At 41.2% G+C, this 27,380-nt stretch overlaps 1 protein-coding gene across 1 annotated transcript in view; it reads right to left on the bottom strand.

The window, feature by feature from the left end:
* The window catches only part of LOC134671390 (spectrin beta chain), a 109,463-nt gene that overhangs the window by 32,524 nt on the left and 49,559 nt on the right, over positions 1-27,380 (bottom strand). Inside the window, exons 3-21 of the mRNA XM_063529231.1 lie at positions 19,303-19,454; positions 16,639-16,812; positions 14,755-15,043; positions 13,511-13,682; positions 12,854-12,982; positions 12,262-12,474; positions 11,712-11,909; positions 11,004-11,133; positions 9,849-9,998; positions 9,286-9,425; positions 8,722-8,846; positions 7,600-7,730; positions 6,863-7,008; positions 4,946-5,069; positions 3,596-3,846; positions 2,895-3,054; positions 2,464-2,602; positions 1,814-1,995; positions 24-138 (exon numbers count right to left, since the gene is read on the bottom strand). Of these exons, the coding sequence (XP_063385301.1) occupies positions 24-138; positions 1,814-1,995; positions 2,464-2,602; positions 2,895-3,054; positions 3,596-3,846; positions 4,946-5,069; positions 6,863-7,008; positions 7,600-7,730; positions 8,722-8,846; positions 9,286-9,425; positions 9,849-9,998; positions 11,004-11,133; positions 11,712-11,909; positions 12,262-12,474; positions 12,854-12,982; positions 13,511-13,682; positions 14,755-15,043; positions 16,639-16,812; positions 19,303-19,454 (3,120 nt within the window). The remainder of the gene's footprint in view (positions 1-23; positions 139-1,813; positions 1,996-2,463; positions 2,603-2,894; positions 3,055-3,595; positions 3,847-4,945; positions 5,070-6,862; positions 7,009-7,599; positions 7,731-8,721; positions 8,847-9,285; positions 9,426-9,848; positions 9,999-11,003; positions 11,134-11,711; positions 11,910-12,261; positions 12,475-12,853; positions 12,983-13,510; positions 13,683-14,754; positions 15,044-16,638; positions 16,813-19,302; positions 19,455-27,380) is intronic.

Below are 27,380 nucleotides of genomic sequence, written 5' to 3'. Positions count from 1 at the left end.
AATGAGGTGCATTTGGTACATACCTTCCGAAGCGACGTCGGTCTGCGTTTTGGTGAGCCAGGCTTGGAAGTGGTCCACGGAGCGTAGGAACCGGTGGAGGTCTCCGGCCTCTTCCAGCTTCGAGTCGCGCTCTTTCAACTGTTTTGGAACAAATAATTGTGTTATTAATGCTTCTAGAATAATCGAGAAACACAAATATTAAATAAATGCTTGCTGAGAAGCAGGCCATGCACTTGAACAGAGAAGCTGTATTTCGACTGCTTTTTTAATTATATATGCTTAATTTTTTTGTGCACAAATCGATTTATTCTTACTACTACACATTGGAAACGTTATTTCCACCTCATCGGCGTCTGTCTTGCGAAGTCTGGGCGTGTTATATTAGAGGCAAGGTCATTTGGACCTTGTATACGATACTAACTTTTCACAATTAAACGCCAGCACCGCCCCGTGGATCAACAACTACTGGCGATCATCGGCCATCAAGTTTTGGAACGTAACTACTGCATTATTAGAAGGTTCAAATTCCTTCGACGCACCCGGCCTTGACCGTTAGCATAGAGAAATATAGTAAGACAAGAGTGCTCACTCCAAATATCACCAGGACCAAAAAGACTAGTCTAAGTCTAATGGTCAACAACATAAGACCTCCGTCGGTGCTACATCTATTGTCACTTGACAGTACTACTACTGCTACTTAAAATACTGATAGTTCCGCTACTCGATGCTAGATGTCGACTATGAAAATAATAGTTTTTTTGGTACCAAAACTGGTGTATGGCGTGAGCAATCTATGTATTTTTTCTCTATGCCGTTAGACATGAATGACTCACCATCTGCGTGAGCTGGTCCCAGTTGTCGGTGATGACGGTGACGCGCTCGCGGATGAGCGCGGCCTCCTCGGGGTGCTCCTCCTCGATGGCGTTGGCCTCGCCCTCCAGCGACGAGATGCGCGCCTGGATGAATGACTCACCATCTGCGTGAGCTGGTCCCAGTTGTCGGTGATGACGGTGACGCGCTCGCGGATGAGCACGGCCTCCTCGGGGTGCTCCTCCTCGATGGCGTTGGCCTCGCCCTCCAGCGACGAGATGCGCGCCTGGATGGATGACTCACCATCTGCGTGAGCTGGTCCCAGTTGTCGGTGATGACGGTGACGCGCTCGCGGATGAGCACGGCCTCCTCGGGGTGCTCCTCCTCGATGGCGTTGGCCTCGCCCTCCAGCGACGAGATGCGCGCCTGGATGAATGACTCACCATCTGCGTGAGCTGGTCCCAGTTGTCGGTGATGACGGTGACGCGCTCGCGGATGAGCGCGGCCTCCTCGGGGTGCTCCTCCTCGATGGCGTTGGCCTCGCCCTCCAGCGGCGAGATGCGCGCCTGGATGAATGACTCACCATCTGCGTGAGCTGGTCCCAGTTGTCGGTGATGACGGTGACGCGCTCGCGGATGAGCACGGCCTCCTCGGGGTGCTCCTCCTCGATGGCGTTGGCCTCGCCCTCCAGCGACGAGATGCGCGCCTGGATGAATGACTCACCATCTGCGTGAGCTGGTCCCAGTTGTCGGTGATGACGGTGACGCGCTCGCGGATGAGCGCGGCCTCCTCGGGGTGCTCCTCCTCGATGGCGTTGGCCTCGCCCTCCAGCGACGAGATGCGCGCCTGGATGAATGACTCACCATCTGCGTGAGCTGGTCCCAGTTGTCGGTGATGACGGTGACGCGCTCGCGGATGAGCGCGGCCTCCTCGGGGTGCTCCTCCTCGATGGCGTTGGCCTCGCCCTCCAGCGACGAGATGCGCGCCTGGATGAATGACTCACCATCTGCGTGAGCTGGTCCCAGTTGTCGGTGATGACGGTGACGCGCTCGCGGATGAGCGCGGCCTCCTCGGGGTGCTCCTCCTCGATGGCGTTGGCCTCGCCCTCCAGTGAGGAGATGCGCGCCTGGATGGCGGCCAGGTCGCGCTCCATGCCGGACAGACGACGCTGCAGGGTCATCACACCTGTAAGAAACACACTTTAGAATCTAATTGCAATTTGTGCCCATGCTTGAGCCGTTTTAACAAAACATGTTTTTTTTTACAAATAAAGGTCTGTTAGTGAACACCCTTTTATGTTTTAGGGCCACCCCACATTTAGCATCTTTCGAGCGTCGGCGTCTGGTCAGCGCTATGGAAAATGACGTCGCTGTGGTTACGATAAAATTCTATTAAATGACTTCTAAAGGTTCTTCAATGATATCAGTGACTAATCCAGCGAGTTGCGACTATGATCTCGTATAAAATAGAGTGCCTTAGTTTAGTGTACAAAGTCAGGTCCCGTAGACAACATGCCAATCGCTAACGCTGCGAACGAAATGCAAGTGTCACACTAATATAGAAGAGCGATAGAGAGACACAAAGCGATTAGATGGCGAAGCACAAGTGATTGTCACCTTGGCTAGGCCGACAGTAGTCAACCGATTATATTACCGTTGAGATCCATCTCCAGGTTGTCGGTCTGCTGCAGGATGCGCTTCTTGTCCTCGATCCAGGACACGGTCTCGCGGCACTCGATGTGGAACGTCTGCACTCCTTGGGCAGACTTGAGCTCGTCTTTCTTGCCCTCGGCCTGTCAGAGACAAGTTGCATTAGAATGGAATAGTTATAAAATGAGACAATACAATTTTATCTCAGGTTATTTATTTTTAAATTATTCAAACCGAAGGACGGAACCAGAAAACATCCCAATCAAGGTGGACCTGGTTAAGGTTTTAATTTATTATTTATGGTTAAGATTTTGGATCTGGTTAAGACTTTAGGCAAGCGTTGGGTCAGGAAATCCAAGGACAGGTAACGTCTTTATGAAGATCTTTGTCCTTATGGCTATGTCCAACAATGGCCGTTTTTCATATATATCATACCTTGTCCCGGAGCTGGCTCCAGGCGGCGTTGAGCCGGGCCTGGCGCTCCTGTATGCGCGGCGCCTGCGGGTGCTCCACGTGGATGAGCTGCCGCGCCAGCTGGTTCACCACGGCCACGCGCGACGCGTTCGCGTTCATCTCCTTGTCGAAGCCGTCGTATCTGCACGCAACATCACATTCTTTAACCTTTTAACCGCCATAGAATTTGTCATCGAGCGTGAAGTTACACGAAGTTTTTTTTAATTTATTTAGGAAACAAATAGTCTTTTACAAATAAGTCTGAAAATTAAATAAATGAGTAGTAGGTAGAAGTTAATAATAAGTGTGAACGCAGACGCGCCAGTTCGCCGTGGCGGGAGTCGATGATATTTCGTACATAAGTTCCGAAAAACTCATTGGTACGAGCCGGGGTTTGAACCCGCGACCTCCGGATTGAAAATCGCACGCTCTTACCGCTAGGCCACCAGCGCTTCTTTGATGTTGCTAATGGTGGTATATATGTATATTCGCTAATTGTAAGCTATAGTAAGTTCCGAAAAACTCATTGGTACGAGCTGGCGTTTGAACCCGCGAGTTTGAAGTCGCACGCTCCTACCGCTAGGCCACCAGCGCTTCTTCGAGGTGGCTAATGGTGGTATATATATTCGCTAATTGTAAGCTATAGTATGGCTAGATATTTGTCCAGTGTCTGCAATACTAACCTATGCTTCATGATCTCGACATCATCAATATCCTTGGGCGGCAGCATAGTATCCAACATGCGATCCTTCTCTGCGATCCATTGGTCGGCCGCGTCAGCTTCAGCAAGTAGCTTGAAGAGCGAGAGTGCGTCGAGCAGGCGTTGCTTGCGCAGGCGCGCCAGCTCGGCCAGCTCGCCGTGGCGGGAGTCGATAGCGGCGAGGCGCTCGCGCACCTCCGCGCTGCTGGCGTCTTCGGGGCTCAGCTCCGAGGCCTACGTAAAAAAAAAAAAACAAATTAATAACTATAGTAATTTTGGAGAGCTTTGGTAGGGACAATCGCTTATTTATTTAATTTAATAGCACAAAATATATAAGTTTCAAATGTCACGCTTCTTGGATAGGACTGGAAAAGTATGCTCGAAACACTGAATAATTTTAGTTGCAGGCAATAAATATGAGTGTGAGCAGTAACATTACAGCGATCAATAGAAAACATTGTACGACAGTTTTCATTTCACGCTCTATAACCGCTCCTTTTTTTTCTTATATTTGTTTTTTTAATTTATTACTCGTAAAGCTCTGGTTTCCTAGGATATCGGTGCCGTTATATAGCGGCCGGGCCGTCTCTGTACAAAATACTACGACATCCATATTTAGCTGTATTATTTTGTATGGAGACGGCCGCTATATGACGGCACCGCTTTTCTAGGAAACCGGAGCTTTAGTACTGTTATTTATATTCCAAATTCAATCTTAAGAGTCGCCTATTCTTTAATTATACCATGTTGTATATTGACTATTGTCACACCTCGGACACTGGCGATCAAATGTATGAAACAAACGTGTTCCTACGCACACAGTCTAAGCTCGTGTAGGTGAACGCGTACCATGTTTGTGTGAGTGAGATAAGACGTCCTAGGGTTCCCGCCATTTTGTTGTCAAGTTCGATGACCTAAATAACTCAAAACTCATTGCGTGAATTAGGAAGAAATAATAATCATATTATGCTCTAAGTTCGATTTATACAATAGTTTCCTATTTTGAATTAGTATAAACGAAGTAACAAAATTTTTGCTCTTTCAGGACACCAAAATATTACGTAAGTTGAAAACATGATTTTTTGTTCAAATATTGTGATTGATAGATATGTGGTAGATATTGTGTTGTTTTCAGTGTGGTCTGATAAGTTTAGTAAATATTTGTTTATTATTTGAATATTTTACGTGGCCTCCGCTCTGCGCACCGCGTCGTCGCGTCCTTGCCAGCCGGTAACTGTGAGGTAACCGAGAGCGGGTGGGCGGCACTTTCAACGGGAGGCAGGGAGTGTCCATACTGTACGATAGTACTCTTTATTATACTGTGCTATTGTACCTGTTGCTTCAGCTGCTGGATGACGTTGGCATAGTTCTTGAGCTCGTCGGTGACGTCCTTGTGTTTCTTCAGGAGGCTCTGCACCTGCGCCTCGTCCACGCCCGTGTCTTCGGACGACACCAGGCTAAACAGAAAATGATGAAATGTATGACCGTTTTAAGACTTTCAACCAATGTACACATCATCAGGCCTGTCTCACTCCGCGATTTCGTCGCTTTGCTACAGGTAGCTAAAAGTACATCCGCTCGACCCCAATTTTGGGGTTTGCCATAAGCCGCGCGTGGCGCTGTCGCCACCTAGCGGCCATATCTGTCCTGATCGTAACAGACGCGTTTTGTTAGAGAGTGAGTCTTCTGTACCTAGTACTATTATTTATTCTGTGATATCGTCAACCTTCTTGCAAAGACTAAAGGCCTATTTACATGATGCGAGAACTCGCATGCGAGTTTCATTACATTGCGGTATTTGATTGGTCGGCTGAATTGGATGTAACCAAATAGTCCGCAATGTAGCTAAAAGCGAGTTCGCGCGCCGTCTAAATCAGCCCTTAAGGTCACATCTTTAAGTCAAATGTGATGTTGCTATTAGTATTCATGGTCAATCATAACAAGCTGCTCACAACCTGGTTCACTGAAGGCTATGCCAGAGATGGGCATTAATCGATTAACTTTTTAATCGACTAATCAATCGATTAAAAAAGTTAATCGTCAAAATTAATCGGCGATTAATTTAATCGCGATTAATTTAGTCGACCTAACATACGATTGAAATTGAATTAATCTTAATATAAATCGATTAAATTTCTCGATTAACTCTCGATTGAAAGTAGACAGGACACTGGTGGTCATTTTTATACAAAAATCAGTCAGTGTGAGTGTGTTTGATTTTTAGTTACATACGTAACTAAAAATCAAAACTTCTTGCGTACACATTAAAAACCATTCCAGTGTTATAAATGTGCTTCAATAGTATAGGATGGTTACATTGGTTACTATAATAATGCGGATAACTTAGCGCGGCATCTCTAGGTAAGGGTTTAGGGCTTGTAGCGCAGGTATAAAAATTAGAAAGAGAACGACGTATGTGTATGAAAGAGCAAACACATTACTTACCTCTTATCAGTTGTTTTCTATAAGGTTTCAACTTGTCAATGCAGTAATAACGGATACTATCCTATCGAAGACGGTCGAAATTAATAGTCTCCAAGTGAACATACATAAAAATTCGTCTGTTACTTATATTATTTATAAATGTTTCAGACGAATTAGGCACCTCGTCCTTTTTTTTAAGTCGGTTAAAAAGACCATATGTATTGCTAAAATTAATCGAGAGAAAATTAATCGAACTAATTAATCGATTAAAAAAATTAATCGCCGGTAATTAGTCGACGATTAATTTAATCGTGACAATATTAGTCGGAGCTTTTCGACTAAAATTAATTAATCGTCACTTTTAATCGTTGCTCGCGATTAAGTCGGTTAATTTTAATCGTTAATCGTCAGTCGATTACATTTTGCCCAACTCTGGGCTATGCCAGGCAGTGTTTTTTTTTTACTTTTTTATTTATGTTGGTTTTTAATTATTAGGTACCTATACTTATACCGTACTTGTATTCTTTACCTAAGATAGTGATGATACGGCAAATGCTGAGAATAAGATGTATTAATGTTTTATAAGTTTTCTGTTTTACACCAAAAGTATTGCTAATATTTCTATTCTCTTTCTATTTCTATACTTCATAAGAAAAACCTGTTGCAATTTGCAGCGATAATTTTCAAGTTTGAGTGCCAGTCTTTTTAGTTTTTTCTGTCCAAGGCGTATCTGCTCTGTATAAGCTGCATGTGTTCTTTCATCTATGTACCATGTATGTTGTGGAAACGAATAAAATTTTTATCTATCTATCTATCTAGTTCTTACCGCAAAGTATCCAACATCCAGTTGTCGATGTCGTCAGCGTCGGCGAACAGTTGGTGGTAGCGGACGGCCGCGTCAAGGCGATTCTTGCGGAGAGAAGCTACGTCCAATAGATGGTTCCATTGAGACAGGATGTCGCGGAGACGCTCCTGAAATAACAACAAAGTTAGTGCTGACCATCTACAGAAAGTAACTGTATCACCATCGCTTACACTGGTCTTATACTGGTCATAAATCATTTGATTTTAAACTCTATGGCTATTGACATAATAGGGACCGTGCGCGTTGGAGGGTCTGCCATCTTATGGCCTGAATCGGAAACATAAGTGCACATGTACATTGCCAAAGCGAGTACTTTTCCTTGTGCATAATAGGTTCTGCCATCTTGTGGGCTACATCGGAAGCATAAACGACACATTTACGTCTCGGGCCAAAAATCTGACGGCTTCCATGCGGCCCCCATAGACTAGAAATCCTCTAGACGGAGCTTAGAGCAATCAGCAATTATTTCGTGAAACCGATGCTGCCAAAAATACAGGGGTGCGGGGGACGAGGTGAGCGAGTCCCGTGCCGTAATTGGTCCGTTCAAAGACACGTCACACAAAGACACTTGACTCGTAAATGGAGTAAAACTACCATATATTTGTGGCAGAGGGGTTGCGCTACTATGCTCAGTCTGGAGGATGTCTTGTCTGTGGCTGCCCCCTATAGTTAATGCACGGGGCCTATAGATATATTACCTGGATCCTGTCGGCACCGAAGTGTCCCTGAGAGACGAGCTCGTCTCCGACGCCGGCCACGCTCATCAGTTGAGGCTCGTGAGCCTGGATGTCCGCTTCCAACGCCTTGTGCTTGGAGATCAGCAGGTACACTGCACGACAAATTTTCAATATGAGAAAGAATCATTGATTCATCTAAAATATGTAACAAATATTCTGCTAAGTGAGACAATTAGAATAGGGTAGTTGACTGACTAATCAAATCAGTTTCTTTTTTAGACAACCTCATACAAATAAACTCCTTCTCCTTAATCCAGTTCTCCTCGTCGGCCATGTCCCAGTAGAACTGCCACAGTTTGCGGCTGTCCTCCAGGCGCTTTCTGTAAATATATTATAAACATACCAGTAGTGAGATCGTGGCCGATGTCGTCCACGGAGACGATCTGCTCCTTCTCCTTGATCCAGTTCTCCTCGTCGGCCATATCCCAGTAGAACTGCCACAGTTTGCGGCTGTCCTCCAGGCGCTCTCTGTAAATATATTATAAACATACCAGTAGTGAGATCGTGGCCGATGTCGTCGACGGACACGATCTGCTTCTTCTCCTTGATCCAGTTCTCCTCGTCGGCCATGTCCCAGTAGAACTGCCACAGTTTGCGGCTGTCCTCCAGGCGCTTTCCGTAAATATATTATAAACATACCAGTAGTGAGATCGTGGCCGATGTCGTCCACGGAGACGATCTGCTCCTTCTCCTTGATCCAGTTCTCCTCGTCGGCCATGTCCCAGTAGAACTGCCACACTTTGCGGCTGTCCTCCAGGCGCTTCCTGTAAATATATTATAAACATACCAGTAGTGAGATCGTGGCCGATGTCGTCGACGGACACGATCTGCTCCTTCTCCTTGATCCAGTTCTCCTCGTCGGCCATGTCCCAGTAGAACTGCCACAGCTTGCGGATGGTCTCCAGGCGCTTTCTGTAAATATATTATAAACATACCAGTAGTGAGATCGTGGCCGATGTAGTCCACGGAGACGATCTGCTCCTTCTCCTTGATCCAGTTCTCCTCGTCGGCCATGTCCCAGTAGAATTGCCACAGTTTGCGGCTGTCCTCCAGGCGCTTTCTGTAAATATATTATAAACATACCAGTAGTGAGATCGTGGCCGATGTCGTCCACGGACACGATCTGCTCCTTCTCCTTGATCCAGTTCTCCTCGTCGGCCATGTCCCAGTAGAACTGCCACAGCTTGCGGCTGTCCTCCAGGCGCTTTCTGTAAATATATTCATGGAGTTAGTATAGGGTTGATAGATGTCCGGTTATTAGCCGTAACGTACGGTTTTTAAGGCCCATATCAAATCTCAAACGACTTCTAAATAGAGCATGCGTTGCATTGTGACCTATTTGTCTATTTCTGTGACCTTATAGGGGTGTGTTGTAGGGTCTGCCACCTTTAGGCTTAAATCGTAAGCACTTCTCGCAAAATTTTAGTTAATTTTTTATTTGCTGTCCGTTTAATTTCACTCACGCTCCCTTGCGCGTTGGAGGGTCTCCTACCTTGTGGCCCAAATCGGAAATGTAAGCATGATGTTAACACTTCGTAAAATAAACAGAGGCTCCTGTGCTGCCCCCTTCAGTTCACGCCTACTACTTATAGAATTTAGGTATGTGTGTCGAGTATCGAGTTGCATTAGCGTGTTAAGTATACCGACCTGCGCTCGACGGCGAGATGGACGAGCTCGGCGTAGGCGTTCTCCAGCTGCTGGATGCGCTCCACGGTGATGGCGGGGTCGCACGGCCGATATCCGCCTTCCTCCTGCTCGAGGAAGCGCTGGGACTGGCCCACGACCACCTGACATAAGTCAAAATTAATATGTGTAACAAAAAGATCATGTGTCTAAAATTTTCTTTTGAAATTGATCGCGGTAAATGAGTTATTTGTCGACCAATAATACGCAGATAATTTTACTGTACTGTACGGATATGTTGGTCGTTCTTGTCTACGTGACAGCGTGATAAAACGGTGTCCGTCACTTCTATCTCACGGTGTGAAAGAGTGACAGTTATTTTATCACGTGGATAAAGATGGATGAAGCTATCCATAATACGCCGGATGTTCTCAATATACAATGATTACGTACTCCTTAAAGGCATCACACTGCAGCGTGCGAGCTAATCGAGATCATGAACCACGCGCGGCAGCCCCACTGCAGTGAGACGAAGCCTCGAAACTCCAATATCGACTCTTAAGCGTTACCGATAAGGTTCAAATTACCTTGACGCGTTCGCCAAGAACGTTGATATCGGCTTCGACAAGGGCGTGCTTCTGCAGCAAATCTTCGACGCCCATGAGATGTTTGCCGTAGTCGTCGGTGAGGAGACGCAGCTTGATTTCTTCCATGGAGTCTAGAATGTATAGCATTTCCTGTAAAAAATATATTAATGTTAGATATGTACATCAAAAGATATTTGTTTTAAAGCAGAGAAAAAATTGTTACTACTAAAAATAAAATTCAGCCTACCCCTCTTAACCCCTAAATTTCCCCCTAAAATCAGAAATAAGCAGTTTCGACTTATTCACAGTGTTAGTGATGGTACTTGCCATAACTATTCCAAATTTCAGGTTTCATTTAACCGATTTGCAAGACCGAAGTGATCCCATAAGAGCACCGTGAACAAAGTTTTGTACGGTGCTCTAAAAACTTAATTGCTACTACAACTATACGCAATGCAATTAGATTGTTAAATGGGTATTTTGAATAAAGTAGGCAAACGAATTTTAAAGGCAAATACTATGGCAAGCTAAATGTTTCGATGACCCTTCATTATTTCAAGTAGTAGTCTTTATTGCTAAAGGTCGTGTCCGGTAATCCTGTCCCTGGATTTCTTTATGGCGCTCGGTAATTAATACAGTAACCTAATCTGCCTTACGGTTTTGACACTTGCCACTACTATACTTTGTATCTTTGTGTATTTAAATAAAAGCAAACAAAATCTCATCTAGATGAAAACATTACATGATCAAATAATGTAGGTCCAAGTCAGATCGTTCAGTGACAGATCCAGGCGGTTTTGTATTTGGTTGGTTAACCAATAAATGTTAATATCTGGGATACCGATCGAGCTTTGCTCGGAAACATATAAAAACTCAAACATGAGCGTTTTCCCAGAGATAAGACCTAGCTAGATCGATTAATCGCCCCCGAAAACCCCCATACAGCAAATTTCATCGAAATCGTTGGAGCCGTTTCCGAGAAACCGAAATAAATAAATAAACAAGAATTGCTCGTTTAAAGGTATTAGATAACTCGTAAATGTATAAATTGTTTGTTTAGTTTTATTTAAATACCTAATGATACATACTATAGTTATACTACAACGCTAAGTCGTAAGGTTGGTGTTTTGGTTGTGGTGTATAGTGTATAGTGACCTGGAAGTTCTGCTGCAGCTGGAGGGACAGCTCGAGGCGTGCGCGGCGCGCGCGCAGCAGCTCGAGCAGGTAGGCCCACAGCCGCAGCACGTTGTCGCGCCGCGCCTGCACGCGCTCCATGTCGTGGTACCTGCCGAACGGGTAGAGTTATATATTATAAATAGGCACATCCATCAACTCGCCACACATTTTGACCATTATAAAAAACTGGGCAAGTGCGAGTCGGACTCGCGCACGAAGGGTTCCGTACCATAATGCAAAAAAAAGGCAAAAAACAACGGTCACCCATCAAAGCACTGACCCCGCCTGACGTTGCTTAACACATTCAACACCAAGAACCCGACTGTCGGGTACACTGTTCGTAGCGACTACGCGCTACATACGACGAAACCGTGGCTACGCGCTACGAGCGTAACCCGTTGCACTTAGTGGTATTGAATGTGTTAACTTCGGTCAAAAATCACGTTTGTTGTATGGGAGCCCCACTTAAATCTTTATTTTATTCTGTTTTTATTTGTTGTTATAGCGGCAACAGAAATACATCATCTGTGAAAATTTCAACTGTCTATCTATCACGGTTCGTGAGATACAGCCTGCAGACAGCAGAGTCTTAGTAATATAGGGTCCTGTTTTACCCTTTGGGTACGGAACCCTAAAAAGGATTAATCGAAAACTACCCGTGTTAACTCAAGGTTCTGTATAGGTTACCTTTCCGCCTGCAATTCGGAGCACACAGCAACAACCGCCTGCACTCGTTCTTCGTAAGCGAAGATATCGGTCTCGATGGCCTCATGTTTTTTAGCCGCCGCTTCGACAGCTGCCAGGTCGAAGCCGAAGTTGTCCTGGCTGACGAGACGCTGATTCTCTGAGAGCCAGGTTTCACGCATCTGGGCTTTGCGGTTGAATCTGAAAAATACCGGTCAAAATTAGTGACTACACTAACAAAGGAGAGTATAAACCATACGACTTCTAAAGAGAAATATAACTATGAAAAGGATTCCATATTTCGGTTTCTATAGTTTCATTTCATAAGTAACTAACTATCGCGGTAACCGAAGACAAAATTATAAACAGAACTTTAAAATAGTTAATTTTTCTATGCTCAAGTTTCTCCTGCCGGATAAGCTCGTTTCAAAGCGCGAGTTCTCGCTTGTGCTCAATCTCTCAAGTCGCTCCTATGCAAAGTTGATGTCGTGAATAATCTTGCACTCTTTAGGAATGTCAACCTTACGCTACTGAAAACAAGGTTCAAACTCACCTAGCAGCCAACTGTTCAAGCTTCTCCTGCCTAATGAGTTCCTCTCTAAGCGCGAGCTCTCGCTCGTGCTCGGATTTCTCGAGTCGCTCCCATGCGCGGTTGATGTCGTGGATCATCTTTCCCTCTTTGGGTGTGTATGGCTTCTGGTTGGCGGCACGCATGCGCGACTGTAGCGTGAATAGGAGCACCTCCAAGTTGCCTTTCTCGACGAACCTGAGAGGAAAGTCATAAATTTTAATTTTCATCAATAGTTAGCCTTCAAGTCAGCCCAGTATTCCCAGGTTGCAGGGTCGTTCCCAGTGCCATTTAGGCATAGTTGATGTTTACGGGAAATAACCGAATATTTCCAAACAATAGTTAATATTACATGTAGCATTTTGCCAAGGATATTATCAAATTGTTACATTGATTAGCTAATAATCGTTTGTCTTTATCTGTCATTTTGACTTATGTATTTGTAAGAATATTGGCGACTGAGGTCATAATGATATCTCTTTCTCCTTTACCCTTTTTAAGACAAAGAGTGAAAGAGATGGCATTATGACCTCAGTCGCCAGTTGGTATTGCAGCTAGTATAAAGGTGTGTCCTTACTTGGGTGGTTTCTCGACCGTGCGATAGTTGGCGAACTGGATGAGTTGCTGACGAACACCCTCGAGCGAGTTCGCGAACGTTCGGTCGCCCAGAGCTTCGATCGTGCGCTCGATCCATTGCAGGAGGTCACTGTAAAAAGAAAAATATTGATTAATATACCATTAAATACTACTAAAGGACTAAGAGCGTGTTGCATTAAGAACTGATTAAAGAACTGTCAAGCTCTCAGAGGCAATGGAAGAAGATCAAGGAAGGATTAATCTTGCAAAATGAAATAAAGCCCTTCTTTGTACGCATAATATGAGTTCATTAATTCTTAATTGGCCCTCGAGTTTAATGCAGACGATTTATGGTGTAACATTGAATCAACCGAGAACGACAAAACATGTGGTACGGCAAGCCTGACAAGAAGTTTGAGATAAATTATACTGAATCGACTTGACGGTACTGAGTTATCTTTGACTCTGTCAGCGAGTGCGGACCGCCAGATAAATGAAGGAGAAATTTCATCACTCATACCACATTTAGCTATCAAACCCATTTTCTCAGTATTGCAACACTATCTACAGGTTACGTGAAGGTTTCCTACCTGGTGAGGGTCTCGTTACGTGAAGGTTTCTTATCTGGTGAGGGTCTCGTTACGTGAAGGTTTCTTACCTGGTGAGGGTCTCGTACTCCTGCATCATCTTGTCGTTCTCCATGGCGATGCCGACGACCTTGCCGATCCTCTTGCCCTGCACCGTCTCCTGCTTCAGCTTGCTGAAGTAGTGGTAGTATGTCACTACGTATGTGATGATGGACTTCTCATCGGGATGGTCGACGGCGATGTCTGGAAAAGACGGACATTGGATTAGAAATTGTTTAATTTCGCTGAGGAAAAAAGCTCTTCAAAAGGGGGAACTGTAGAATAGCCGGGAACCTCAGCTAGGTATAACTGTTACATATCTGTCCCACAAAATGTGTTTTATAATAAGCTATAGAAAATGCAATACATTAAACACATTGACTGGCAATTGTTCATTTTGTATTGGAAATGGGGCGCTTGGCACCTACTGAAAGTGTTAATACAGCCAGAGCATTAATGTGCAGAAGATGTCGAAATATTATGGTCTGCATTGTTTTTTCGTCATTTTTTTATGGCTTGATTACATTTTCTATTTAAGACATCCCAGTACCCACTTACCCACTCAAGCAGTTGGTGAAAAGTAAGTTAAATCAGCTCCAGTATAGCCATAGAATTTTTCGATTTTGAAGCTTACCATCAGCATCGAACAGTTTGGTCAGCCCGAGCTTATCCTCGGCAACATCGAACGCATTGTTCAAATTATGGATCGAGTTGCTTCTGTGCAGCTTCTCAAACTGTATCAGGTCCGGTCTATGCTTGTGAATTATGGCGTTGAACGCCAACCCATCTCGCCACGAGGTGGTGAAGTTGCGAACTGTCTACAGAAATGTTTGACTTGGAAAATTACCTTCGGCGTCCAATAACAGTTTGGTAAGCCCAAGCTTATCCTCGGCAACATTGAACGCTTTGTTCAAGTTAAGGATCGGGTTGCTTCTGTGCAGCTTCTCAAACTGTATCAGGTCCGGTCTATGCTTGTGAATTATAGCGTTGAACGCTAATCCATCTCGCCAGAAGGTGGTGAAGTTGCGTACTGTCTACGGAAATATTTGACTTTGAAGCTTACCTTCGGCATCCAACAGTTTGGTTAGCCCAAGCTTATCCTCGGCAACATTGAACGCTTTGTTCAAGTTAAGGATCGGGTTGCTTCTGTGCAGCTTCTCAAACTGTATCAGGTCCGGTCTATGCTTGTGAATTATAGCGTTGAACGCCAAGCCATCTCGCCAGGACGTGGTGAAGTTGTGTACTGTCTACAGAAATGTTTGACTTGGAAACTTACCTTCGGCGTCCAACAGTTTGGTCAGCCCAAGCTTATCCTCGGCAACATTGAACGCATTGTTCAAATTATGGATCGGGTTGCTTCTGTGCAGCTTCTCAAACTGTATCAGGTCCGGTCTATGCTTGTGAATGATGGCGTTGAACGCCAACCCATCTCGCCAGGAGGTGGTAAAGTTGCGAACATTCACATTGTTGTAGCCAGCGGTCTTCATTTGACACCATAGCAGGAGAGCGTCCTTGGCTGACTTGGTTTCTTTGTTGTCGGTTTCTTCGATTGTGATGTCTTGGATCTGGAAAATTAATGTATCTATTAGCAAATTGTATACTTCAGTGCCTATTTGTTAAAACAAAATATCGAGATCCCTTTGACCTTTCGAACCACGCAGTCGCGAGCTATGTTAGGTCAGCCGAAAATATTGCCTTGAACTTTGAAATTTTAAATTTAAGGCTACCTAGGGAGTGGGAGTCACTAGCTTTGAAAGTTATGGTTACTCGTAATAGGGATTTGTTTATCTGTGTTTTTTTTTTCGCTATTGGATACCTAATAGATAATAGCTGTCGATATCATGATCCGGTCCGCAAATGTATGCAACTTAAAATAATTTTCTTGTCCAAATCATCTTGCCCCTTATTAAAGTAAATTGTACTTCACTGTTTTATTTCAAGTTTTTACTCATATCCCGTTAAGTGGCGCCCAAAAACCCCCGATAATTATACCAAAACCAAACAATTAGTAACGCCTTCCGTTTTCGATCGAATCATATGTCTAAATATAAACGTAATGATATCACCGCACCTATCGGGATTCCAATCCTTATATAGCACTGCGAATAAGTTGTTTATAGGTACACTTGTTGCACAAGTAGCTAAGTAAGTATAAGATGAATCTATTGCTTGACGCGATATCAAGTTTCAAAATCGTTGCCATTTATTTAGTAGCGAGGTACCTATAAATATCTATTAAAAGTAGTTCATTCTCAATATTCTCATCTCATTCCATGTTAAGTAACCAAATAATTTTCCAATTATAGTAACACTGAACACTGTATATTAGATGTTTGTATTTTTATCAAATGAATAAGCCACTACTAAGGAATGCAAACACATGAATGATGCACGGAATGCCAAGATGCCAAGGTATAATTTGCAAGATGATACGCAACTATAACCCCTGTTGACTTTGCGGCAATATTTTTTTTACTAGTCTCTAAGAGTGCCCACTGCTGGGCAAAGGCCTCCCCCTTTTCCCGCCATTTTGTCCTATGCAAATGCAATACACACTCCCGCCACTCTTCACAAAATGTGTATGTACTCGTATGTAAGGTCGTCCCACCATCTGCGTTTTGGTCTCCCTCTGCCCAGCCTGCCCCAAGAGTGTGTGGGAACCAGTCGAGTGTTTCAAAGCTCAAAAATCCTGGACACATCGATATGTTGTCGTAGCCGCCACCTATCAAACCACGCCTCATAGACAACATGCCAATCGCTAACGCTTACGTATTTTTATAGCAAACGAAACGCAACTGCCACTGTCACACTAATATGGAAGAGTGATAGAAAGACACAAGGCGATTCGATGGCGAAGCGCAAGCGATCGTCACCTAGACCCGTGTTGCTTTAAATTTTAGCCACGGGTTTAGAAATATGTATTACCTGGAACCGCAGGATGATCGTCCAGATGAGGCCCAGGCTGAGCCTCGGGTTCCCGTCGACTATGTCGTGGGAGCCCATGTTCTCGAGGTGCACGCGGTGCTCGCGAAGGAACTGCAGCGCTTTGTCAACATTTTCAAGGCACAAAGCGATTCGATGGCGTAGCGCAAGCGATCGTCACCTTGGCTAGGCCGCGTTGCTTTAAATTTTAGCCAAGGGTTTAGAAATAATGTATTACCTGGAACCGCAGGATGATGGTCCAGATGAGGCCCAGGCTGAGCCTCGGGTTCCCGTCGACTATGTCGTGGGAGCCCATGTTCTCGAGATGCACGCGCTGCTCGCGGAGGAACTGCAGCGCTTTGTCAACATTTTCAAGGCAGTGGATTCGCATCTTGCCTTTCGTCGGACGAGGCTGCAATAGGAAATATTAATTGAACACAGTCTTTTTTTTCATCTATACGTATTTTAAAGGAGCCTTTATCAAATGAGACATGTCGGATCCGTTGGGCCTCTACATTACATGAGTTTCAATAAGAGTTGCTAGTTATCAAAAAAAATGGTACACGAATTACGCAGTTTTAGGCAGGGGTTCCGCCAAAATCGAGTGAGCACAGTCAAATCAGGAATTAATTGCATTGCCAGTGTTACTCGACCGACGCTAAAGTACATATTGTGATATATCCATATCCATCCTGTAGGCCTAGCACATAATTGGCGCGACAATATCTCGCGGCTAGATAGACTACCCCGTCTTTTTCTATGTTAATAAAAGAGGGTACTCTATCTCGCCGCGAGATACTGTCGCGCCAATCATGTGCTAGTCCGGCTGATGACCGATTATGTGGCTTACGCCAGTGCAGCTCTGCCTTCGGTGTTGCATATGGTCACATCACTATAGCATGGCCTGAATTGAACGTATTAAATACTTGATAAATTTGATGATGATAAGAACTTATATAAAAAATATCGTGTATTACATGTTGCTATGACCGCAACTTTAGCATATAATCATATAAATGTCTGGAAGGTAACCTACCTTCAAATTATGATAATTTGACCAATTCAATTCATGCCTTTTTTACGTAAGGTTTTTATTTTGTCTTAAGTTACTAAGAATATTTAGCAAAGATATCCCATAACGATTAGACTATACTTTGCACCTAAAAACTGCATTTTTATTGTCCATTGTATATTTTCAATCTGCATAATTACTGCTATACATTCTGCTAATGTAGACAGCTGAATTAGCAATAACATCGTACGGACGTTGCTTTGTAAGGGTCTCCCCAAATATATCGACGCGCATTCGGCAAAAGCCGATAGGAAAAAGCTTTATGTCCACGCAATAAGAGCGAAGAAGCCGACGACGCGTCGGCCGGCGCCGGCCGATGCGAGCCGAGCCGAACGACGACTTTTTCGCTCTTATTGCGCGGACATAAAGCTTTTTCCTATCGGCTTTTGCCGAATGCGCGTCGATATATTTGGGGAGACCCTTAGTCTAAACATAGTGCAGACTGGTGACAACCAAATATTTACGATACTATAGACTTCTACACGGTGTAACATGAGGAAACCGAATAATTTCAACCACGCATTTCTGAGGTCAAAAGAAGGAAAAAATGTAATATGAGTTTAGGTCAATTTCATAAAAAAAAATTGTTTTGATTTTTTTTTTTCAATCTTTTGAATGTATTTGTACATAAATGTTATTGGTACGTAAACTTGTCACTTAAAATTGATTTTTACATTTTTTTTTTCGTAATACCTACTTTTTGCAAAGTGTTATTACTTGTCAGCTTGTCACTTTTTGACATCTATCAATATTTAGATTTAAACTACGTCCCATAGCAGCAACATCACAATCAAAAAGGCCTTTTACACTATGTAAACTAAAAAAACTTGTTTTTATTTAAATTAATATTATCTCTGAAACTAGGCGAATTTCAAAAAAAGTTTATAGAACATTTTTGGCTCTAAATATGACCAGGAATTCGCTGTTAAAATTATTCGGTTTCCTCATGTTCCACCGTGTATATACTGTAGGTATACTATACCGTGTGTCTCTTGATTAAATAGAGAATTTTTAACAAACATACAAAATACAATAATGAATGCATTCGCAGCTCACTGTACCTTTGCATACAAACTTCTATGCAGGAATGGTCACTTTTCTCTGCAGCTGACTGTATCTAATCGGAGCTAAGTATATTAGATTGTATGTACCATTTATATAGTAATCCGATTATTTGGTAACAAGATATGTTTGGGGTTTCCTGTAACGTTAATCTGTCACTAATGTTTAAATATGGAGTCGGCTTCGTCACGGCAGGCGTGGCTCACTCCGCGATGTCGTCGCTTTGCTACAGGTAGCTAAAAGTACACCCGTTCGGCCCCAATTTTGGGGTTTGCCATAAGCCGCGCGTGGCGCTGTCGCCACCTAGCGGCCATATCTGTGCTGATCGTAACAGACGCGTTTTGTTAGGGAGTGAGTCTTCTGTACCTAGTACTATTATTTATTCTGTGGTCACGGTAGAAATGGTAGATAGTTACACATGTATGTAACCTACATGACTAAAGATTTAATTTTAAGCAACTGAAATGGGCAAATGCGCTCTCAGCTTAATTAGTCCCGTTGAACAACATTTTGCGAACGTTTTAACGGTGGCAAACTGTAGTGCAACTGTCCCTTAGGGCCACTTGCACCGGGGTTAACCGGTTAAACCTGAAGTTGCCATGGTTGCCAGTACAATTTGACACTGGGTTAACGATTTAACCGGTTACCCTCGGGTTAGTGGAATGGTGAAAGTGGCCTTCAGTAAATTTGAGTTTTGTGTTTTGTACAATAAAGAGTTTATACATACATACATATACATACATATCCTCAGATCCCCAGATCACTTACCAGTCTCTCTCCAGAGAGCACCTCCAGCAGTTTGATGAGCATCTTCCCGTCCCGCATGTCGACGTAGAGGTCGCCGATGCGGTTGCCCACGCGCACCAGGTGGGAGTTCACCCATTTTTGGAAAGTCTTCTTCTGTACGCTCTCTCGTTCGTCTGTTGGACAAGAAGATTATAAATCAACACAAGGCATCTTCAGGGTTAATTTGAAAGTTGCTGACGGCTGTGTATGCTGCCTTTTAATTGGTGACGAGTGGAGCGGGCAGGAAATATAGAAGAAAAACAAGATATCTCGAAGAGAAGTCATTGGTCTATTCTTGAAAGTCTTCAGGCTATTCCGCTTGCCTCTCCCTTAGCATGGAAAAGCAACGGCAGCAGTAGGTTAGACGCAATTTTTACAAGTAAATCCTACTTGGATAATCAGTATACTTGATTCAAATTTTCATTAGAAGCTTCAAATGCTCTCAAAAGGAATAACCGAAGTTTCCAAATAGATAGAATAGATCAGAAAGAACGGACCTGTCTGCCCGTAATCATAATGAAAATGGACGTAATAGACGCTCATTATATATTAAAAGTAGGAAACAATGTTGACACAATAACCGCCAGTGGGGTCGGCCGCGGCGCGGAGACCAGATGGGGTACTCCTCGACGTGTTCTGTCGGCGGCTGCATCGCGGTAACAGGCCTGCAGCGGTGTAGGGTGTGGTAATCAATATATGTAATATTAGATGGGGATTATGTTGCAGGCCGTGGGTCGTGGACCGGAAAGGGTGCGAGATGAAAGGGCTTTATGCGGAAATGTGACAAGAATTTATGGGTACCTTTAAGGTAAAAATGTGAAAGTGGTCTGTGGTTTCTGGTCAAAGGTCCTACTCCTACTACAGAATCTGTTCTCAATAAGGAACCAATGGCATAAATTAGCCTTTTTAAGTAGTCCTTATTGGTCAGAAACATATAAGTACATTTTGCCTGAGAAAATCACAAATATCAAAATAACGCGTTCAATAATCAGTAAATATTTACCTTCTTATTGGATCTACGTCCTAAATACAAACCACACATGTAACTTATCAATACACCTACAGACCTACATCCACACTGATAATACCGTTCACAAACTAACCTCTTAGCTCACAGACCACTTTATCGTAATACACCTCAAGTCCAGGAACCTCTATATCGATCCCTCTTTTAATCAGATCATAGCACTCTGTAGATGTCATGTCACCAGCACTGGGCCACTCAGGCAACTGAGAACACAGCCTCCGAGGCAACGGGAAGAAATAGAGCGACTAAAAACAAACTGGCTACAGGGACATTCGATACCAATGCTCCAGATATTGACAACTTTAGGTCCAGTCTAATAACTACACTAGTTGCACCACTCAGAGACGTTGGATTTTTCAACGCGCGTGTGTAAAAATGAGAGTGCTCTTGAATTTTCAGATAATCTAGTAGCAATGATAAAGCCGTATCAGAAACGGATGATTTAATGGTAAACGTGGTTGTGTTTTTTGTTAAATGTTTGCTACCTCTGAACTTGGTACAGGAAAAGCGGAAACGGTGGCTTCAGCAGATAAGGGAATACATATTTGCCTGCTTCGGTTATTTTTATATGTAGTTGTAAATAAAATATGACAAATAAATTTATAATTCAAATTAAATAATATTACTTACGAATAGATACTACCAGTTTCTGATGAATCAATATTTTCGTAGTAATTATTTAATGGTAATTACTAAGGAACAAGATTCCTACATAATTACTCATGAATGCATTACGACGTTACTGTTGAATGAATAGACATTACTTCAATAAACAATACAATACAATACACAGTACAATACTCTTTATTGCACACCTCACATACACGATACATAAACTATCATAATATAGAAATATTAAGACCAAAGACCGGCAAATGATAACCACTTACATTCTTATAAAGTTACATTTCTGTACAGTTTGTTGTTGGATCACTTATATTTCAACGCCCTCTAGTGAAAAATAGTCACATCAGAATTGTAACATAACAAAATGTTATTATTGATTAGTAGAGACGAGTTTGTAGTAGATGTCGCTGTACGGCGCCATGACTTTTTGTAAATAAATTGTCAAACGTCAACTTTTTACAACCACCAGAGTTACCTACCGCATAATGTGCGGAGCCATACAATTTACGTATGTCTTACTTTGACCTTCGCCGATCCTTGTGGGAGCATCTTTTATCGCCTTTTTTACTTGTATAGCAAGTTACAAGCCATCATCTTTTTATGTTTACCTTGATTTTTAAAAATAAAGATTTCGTTCCATTCTGAAATCTTTATTATGTACACGTCTTTAAAGATATATTATACGGTTATCAGTTGCCTTCGATTGGTTTCACAATCACTTATCTTGTTGCAGGATAAGCAAGTTCGCTGACACAAATACTAATAGGCGTCTACGTGGTTGTTTCTAGGCATCAATTGATGAACTCACTTATGTTAATTACAATCGTCTAATACACTATATGACTATATCAATGTATTGATCTGGGTTAAGCACTACATGTGCTAGAGTATACTGTAGGCCACCTACATACTTGTAGGGTACCTTACTAGAGGTAGTTGTGATTCTTTCATTATTACAATCTATTAAGTGTCCGATAAAACTTATCATGGTTACTTCTAGGGAGTTCTTTCAAACGCTAATTATCTACCTATAGCGACTAATTTAGCACAACTATGTATAGTTTGCTTCATAAGTCATATGTAGATTTCCTCATTTTCTTCACGTTGCTTTCCTTCACTGAAAAGCAACTGGTAAGTATATATATATAATATTAAATAGTATTTCGTTCAAGTCAGTACACTGATACGAGCCGGTCTATAAACTTATAGCCTAAGAGGATTAAAACATTTTATTACTGAACAAATTTAATATAAGCCATCTGCATAGTAATGTCACGACTAAGGCCTGGGGGCACGCTTAAGGGCATTAGAATATGTAGTCACGACACTAAATTAAATTTCCTGCATGACCCCTTGCCGCGTTATTATGGGTCTTTAATTGAATGTAGACTTTAATAGCCAATTTACTATGTTTATTGAAGCATAAATTAATGGGGCTTAGCTTAGCTCCACTTGCACCATCCCGATAAACCGTTAACCCAGTGTCAAACTGTACTGGTAACCATGTTCAACCAGGTTTAAGCAGTTAACCCCGGGTTAGTGAATGGTGCATGTGGCCCTTAGGGGTTCTTTCATGATAGCTCGCTAGTGTAATACAAGCGCAATACTCTTTTAGTAAAAGGGGTTCAAAGCGAAATAACTTTGAAAAGCAGATTATTAAGCTATCGCATTAGATTATTCGCTTCCAACCGGCACGTATGGAGGTTCAAGGGGGAGGCCTATGTTCAGCAGTGGACGTCTTTTGGCTGAGATGATGATGATGATGATTAGATTATTATCAAAAACTACACACTACTAGTTGCACCACTCGGACGTTGGATTTTTCAACGCTCGTGTCTACAAATGAGAGTGCTTTTGAATTTGTTCATTGTTGTTTAACAATGTACAAAATGGTCTAGTAAACATAACACTTATTTAAAAAGTTCTATTTGGTAATAGAAAATCAAGACAACAGTTTTCTACGAGTATATGGCAGCGTGCCGGCTTGGGTCGATAAATTGCCTCGGTTATAATGGATCGTTTTATGCTACTGCAAAATCAAATATTGGCCTAAACGTGTATCGTGTATGTGCATATATGTCAGGACAACGTAGTATACACAAGTTAATACAGTTAATACAATCATCATATATATATCATCATATATATAAAATTGAAAAACCAGAACGGGATAAAAAACGAGAGAAGAAGCGAGATGGCGCCTTACAAATTTCTAAAAAAGTTTTTGACACGTTTCTCGAATACGACGCACGTATGATAAGAAAAAACTGTTCCAATCTATTATCTAAATATGAGAATATAACTAGAACATAAAATTTATCGCTTTCGATGCGTATTTAATTTACAATAAGTAAATGAAATTTTCAAAATAACTTTATTCGGCCATCTCTCGGCAACTCTCGGTTGCTTTCGTTTGGCGGGGCTACAGATTAGACCAAAAACTCCGTAAGTTAAAGTAACCTAAATTATGTTTCTCATGTTGGTATACAGGTATTTCAGAGTTTTTTTACACGAAGTAAAATAAAAAGTGCTGCCAACCTCAACCTTATGAACATTCGTCTATGCCCATACGAGAGACTTATGCCATTTATGACATCAATCAAATTAATATTATCATATTACTTATTAATAATTTGTATTTTGTTGTTTTAAATTTCTTTTTAAGTTATATTATTCAGAATGACTTTCATATTAGCTTCGGCAAACATTGTCATTCGTCCGGAGAACGGGCTGTCGAGATGGGCCAGAAATACAAAGTTGATAGCATGTTGATAGCAAGTTATAACGTAGGTAGATAAAGTGCATGCTCAGATATTTTTGAGCGACCAGATGAAAATAAACAAATGTACAGTCAGCAGTCAGCCAAATATCGTAATATAACTTTGTTGCCATAGAAATAAGGATGTGTTCCGATATAGTGGCGAAATATTGAGAGACCACAGCGGCTCGGACACTGAGAGAATGGGAGAGGATCGTGCCGAGAGCGTAGGTACTTGGGACAACAAAATGGGAGATAGCCGATCGACGGACGTCCTAGGTACCGCTGTAACGACGTAGTTGCTCAAGACCTGCTCAACCTCCGCCATGCCGACTGGCGAGAGCTATCGCAAGACCAAGAAACATGACGTGATCTGGTGTCGGCCAGGACTAACGTTGCGTCACCGTACCTAGCCGTAGTAAGTAATGTTATAATATCCATAAAGGGAAATGGGGAGTACGTTTGTATCATGGTATAATAATATACTCCGCCTGGTAATCTCTTCCCTTCTTTTCGTGGTCACGTGACTGACACAAACCTACGTCATCATGCGACAGCGCTATATGATATTAATAATATGCGATAGCGCTATATAAAGTGGCAATGTTATTGTGACGTAGGCTTGTGTCACTCTGGGAAGAGAAGACCATGTTTTATTACTTTTATTAGACTAAGGTTTGTATCAAAAGGCGATTTAGGGGCGGTGGTCGTCCATATTATTCTTAAGGCAGTAATTAATCTAATGAACTTTTTTGCAACTAGGCTTTAACACAACACAACTAGGCTTGCAACTAGGCTTTAACACAACATAAAATAAATAATAATTTTATGTTGAAACAAGTTTTAAATAAATACCTACGTAGATGAAAAAATACAATCTTGCCTTTTATCAAATCACATAATTTTTTGAGAAATTTGCGAACTAAGTTATCCAAATAACGGCTACAATTTAATAAGAAATGGATATCACAGTTATAAACCCTGGCAGGATTGAATACATAATAATGTCGGTATTTCAATGTACATAAAACAAACTCTTTATTTCATTTACGCGAGCGGAGCTGCGGGCCCGTCTAGTAGATATATAAGTACACACCAGCGCAAATTGTCTATCGGAGCCATTGGAGACTCGTTTGATGGGCCTGCTTTTAATGGCAGATGGAAAAAGCCTATCAAACCACAAAGGCCATTATAATTACCACTTAGAGTGTGTAATCACCAAACGTCGGACTATAGGGGGCAGTTTGAGGGCAAGGTAAGGTTTACAAAAAAATCTTAACTTACGAGTATTATAATGTACCTGTAATTTTTAACATAGTTAATTAAATTAGTTACCCGATATCATTTATTCATCTTTAATGAGTAAATACTATTTGAAGTGATGACTGATAGCCCACTGAAGTAGCCACTTAAAAAACAAATAAATAGCTGACATGCGTCATTATGACTGTTGTTCATACTTATATTTGGAATTTCACATTATAAATACTAGGTACTAAATAATAAGTACAAATACTCGAAAGTGAATTGATTGATTTGCGAACCTTAACTATCATTCTGACATGCCACGAAAATGCCCGCTGGAGTCCGACGTATGGTAATCACTTAAAAGCAATCGATAGAAATCTCAAGGCCAATTAATTAAACATGCGAAGCCACCTATTTATTGGCAATCATTCCTGTGATTGCCAGACATTTCCAAATTCCGAGATAATTTGTGATTATTATACAAGGACCTTAGTGCCACAATACTGAGTTGTTGGCATAACATTGAACTTATTAGAAATAGGAGAGAAGAAGTTCTCATGACAGTCCATTCGTGTATTTCGACGTGTTCTCCGGTCTTATTGATATGTATATGACACCATCAGTCATGTTACACGTACCATCATCCTCACTGCCTGTTAACATGAGGCACACTGATGGCCAATATAAAGAGTCATTAGTGGGCCACAGTCGGCCAGTGTTCAATAGTGACTCACCAGCTAGCGCCTTAATACGCGATCGTTGGAATAGCCTCAAGGACGAGTTGCCGCCGTCATACTCGTACTCGTCGATGATCTCTTGCCCGTGGCCGATGGACGGGTGGGCCACAGTCGGCCAGTGTTCAACAGTGACTCACCAGCTAGCGCCTTAATACGCGATCGTTCGAATAGCCTCGAGGACGAGTTGCCGCCAGTGTTGGCAAAATATCAATTCGAATTGACGATTGACGATTGAGGATTGACCGATCAATTCGAATTGACGATTGACGATTGACGAAACTAATTCTAAATCTACTGATTGAAGATTGACGATTACTAATCGTTAATTCGAATTGACCGGTCAATCCTCAATCCTCAATCGTCAATTCGGATTGACGATTACTGTCTACTGTATGTACACCTAATGTCCTTTTTATTTAGGCCATTTTTTGAAACTGACCAAATGCGTTCCGAAGCGGTGTCCGAGTTTACCAAAGGTTCCGAAACATGTTTCTGACGGCATTATGAAGGATGTCCTTTTAGGAACATTTTCGGGACTTTCCTTGAAATTAACCGATAGCGTTCAAAATCGATATCTGAGGTGCCCAAAGGTTTCGAAACTTGTTTCCGAGGGAAATATTGAGAGATGCCCTTTTTTGGGACATTTCTAGAAATTACCCGATTGCGTTTAAAATCGATATCTGAGGTAGCCAGAGGTTTCTAAACATCTTTTCGACTGCAATATTGAAAGGTGTCCTCTTTCGGGACATTTTAGTGACATTTTTTGAAAGTGACTGCTTGCATTCAAAATCGATATCTAAGGTGAAAACAGCCTCCAGCATAAACAAGTTTTTTTGCCGTTCCTCTGTTTATCTTTATATCTACCTGTGTGGTGTGTTCTTATTATAAATCTTATTATATTATAAATAAAATAATTAAAATAAATAAAGTAAAAGAAATAAATAATGTAAATAAAATAAATAAAATAAATAAAGTAAAAGAAATAAATAATGTAAATAAAATAAATAAAATAAATAAAATAAATAAAATAAATAAAATAAATAAAATAAATAAAATAAATAAAATAAATAAAATAAATAAAATAAATAAAATAAATAAAATAAATAAAATAAATAAAATAAATAAAATAAATAAAATAAATAAAATAAATAAAATAAATAAAATAAATAAAATAAATAAAATAAATAAAATAAATAAAATAAATAAAATAAATAAAATAAATAAAATAAATAAAATAAATAAAATAAATAAAATAAATAAAATAAATAAAATAAATAAAATAAATAAAATAAATAAAATAAATAAAATAAATAAAATAAATAAAATAAATAAAATAAATAAAATAAATAAAATAAATAAAATAAATAAAATAAATAAAATAAATAAAATAAATAAAATAAATAAAATAAATAAAATAAATAAAATAAATAAAATAAATAAAATAAATAAAATAAATAAAATAAATAAAATAAATAAAATAAATAAAATAAATAAAATAAATAAAATAAATAAAATAAATAAAATAAATAAAATAAATAAAATAAATAAAATAAATAAAATAAATAAAATAAATAAAATAAATAAAATAAATAAAATAAATAAAATAAATAAAATAAATAAAATAAATAAAATAAATAAAATAAATAAAATAAATAAAATAAAT

Source organism: Cydia fagiglandana, chromosome 15 (genome assembly GCF_963556715.1).
Source record: "Cydia fagiglandana chromosome 15, ilCydFagi1.1, whole genome shotgun sequence".
NCBI lineage: Eukaryota > Metazoa > Arthropoda > Insecta > Lepidoptera > Tortricidae > Cydia > Cydia fagiglandana.
The sequence above is the reverse complement of the archived record's forward strand: the minus strand, read 5'-3'. Positions and strand labels throughout refer to the sequence as shown.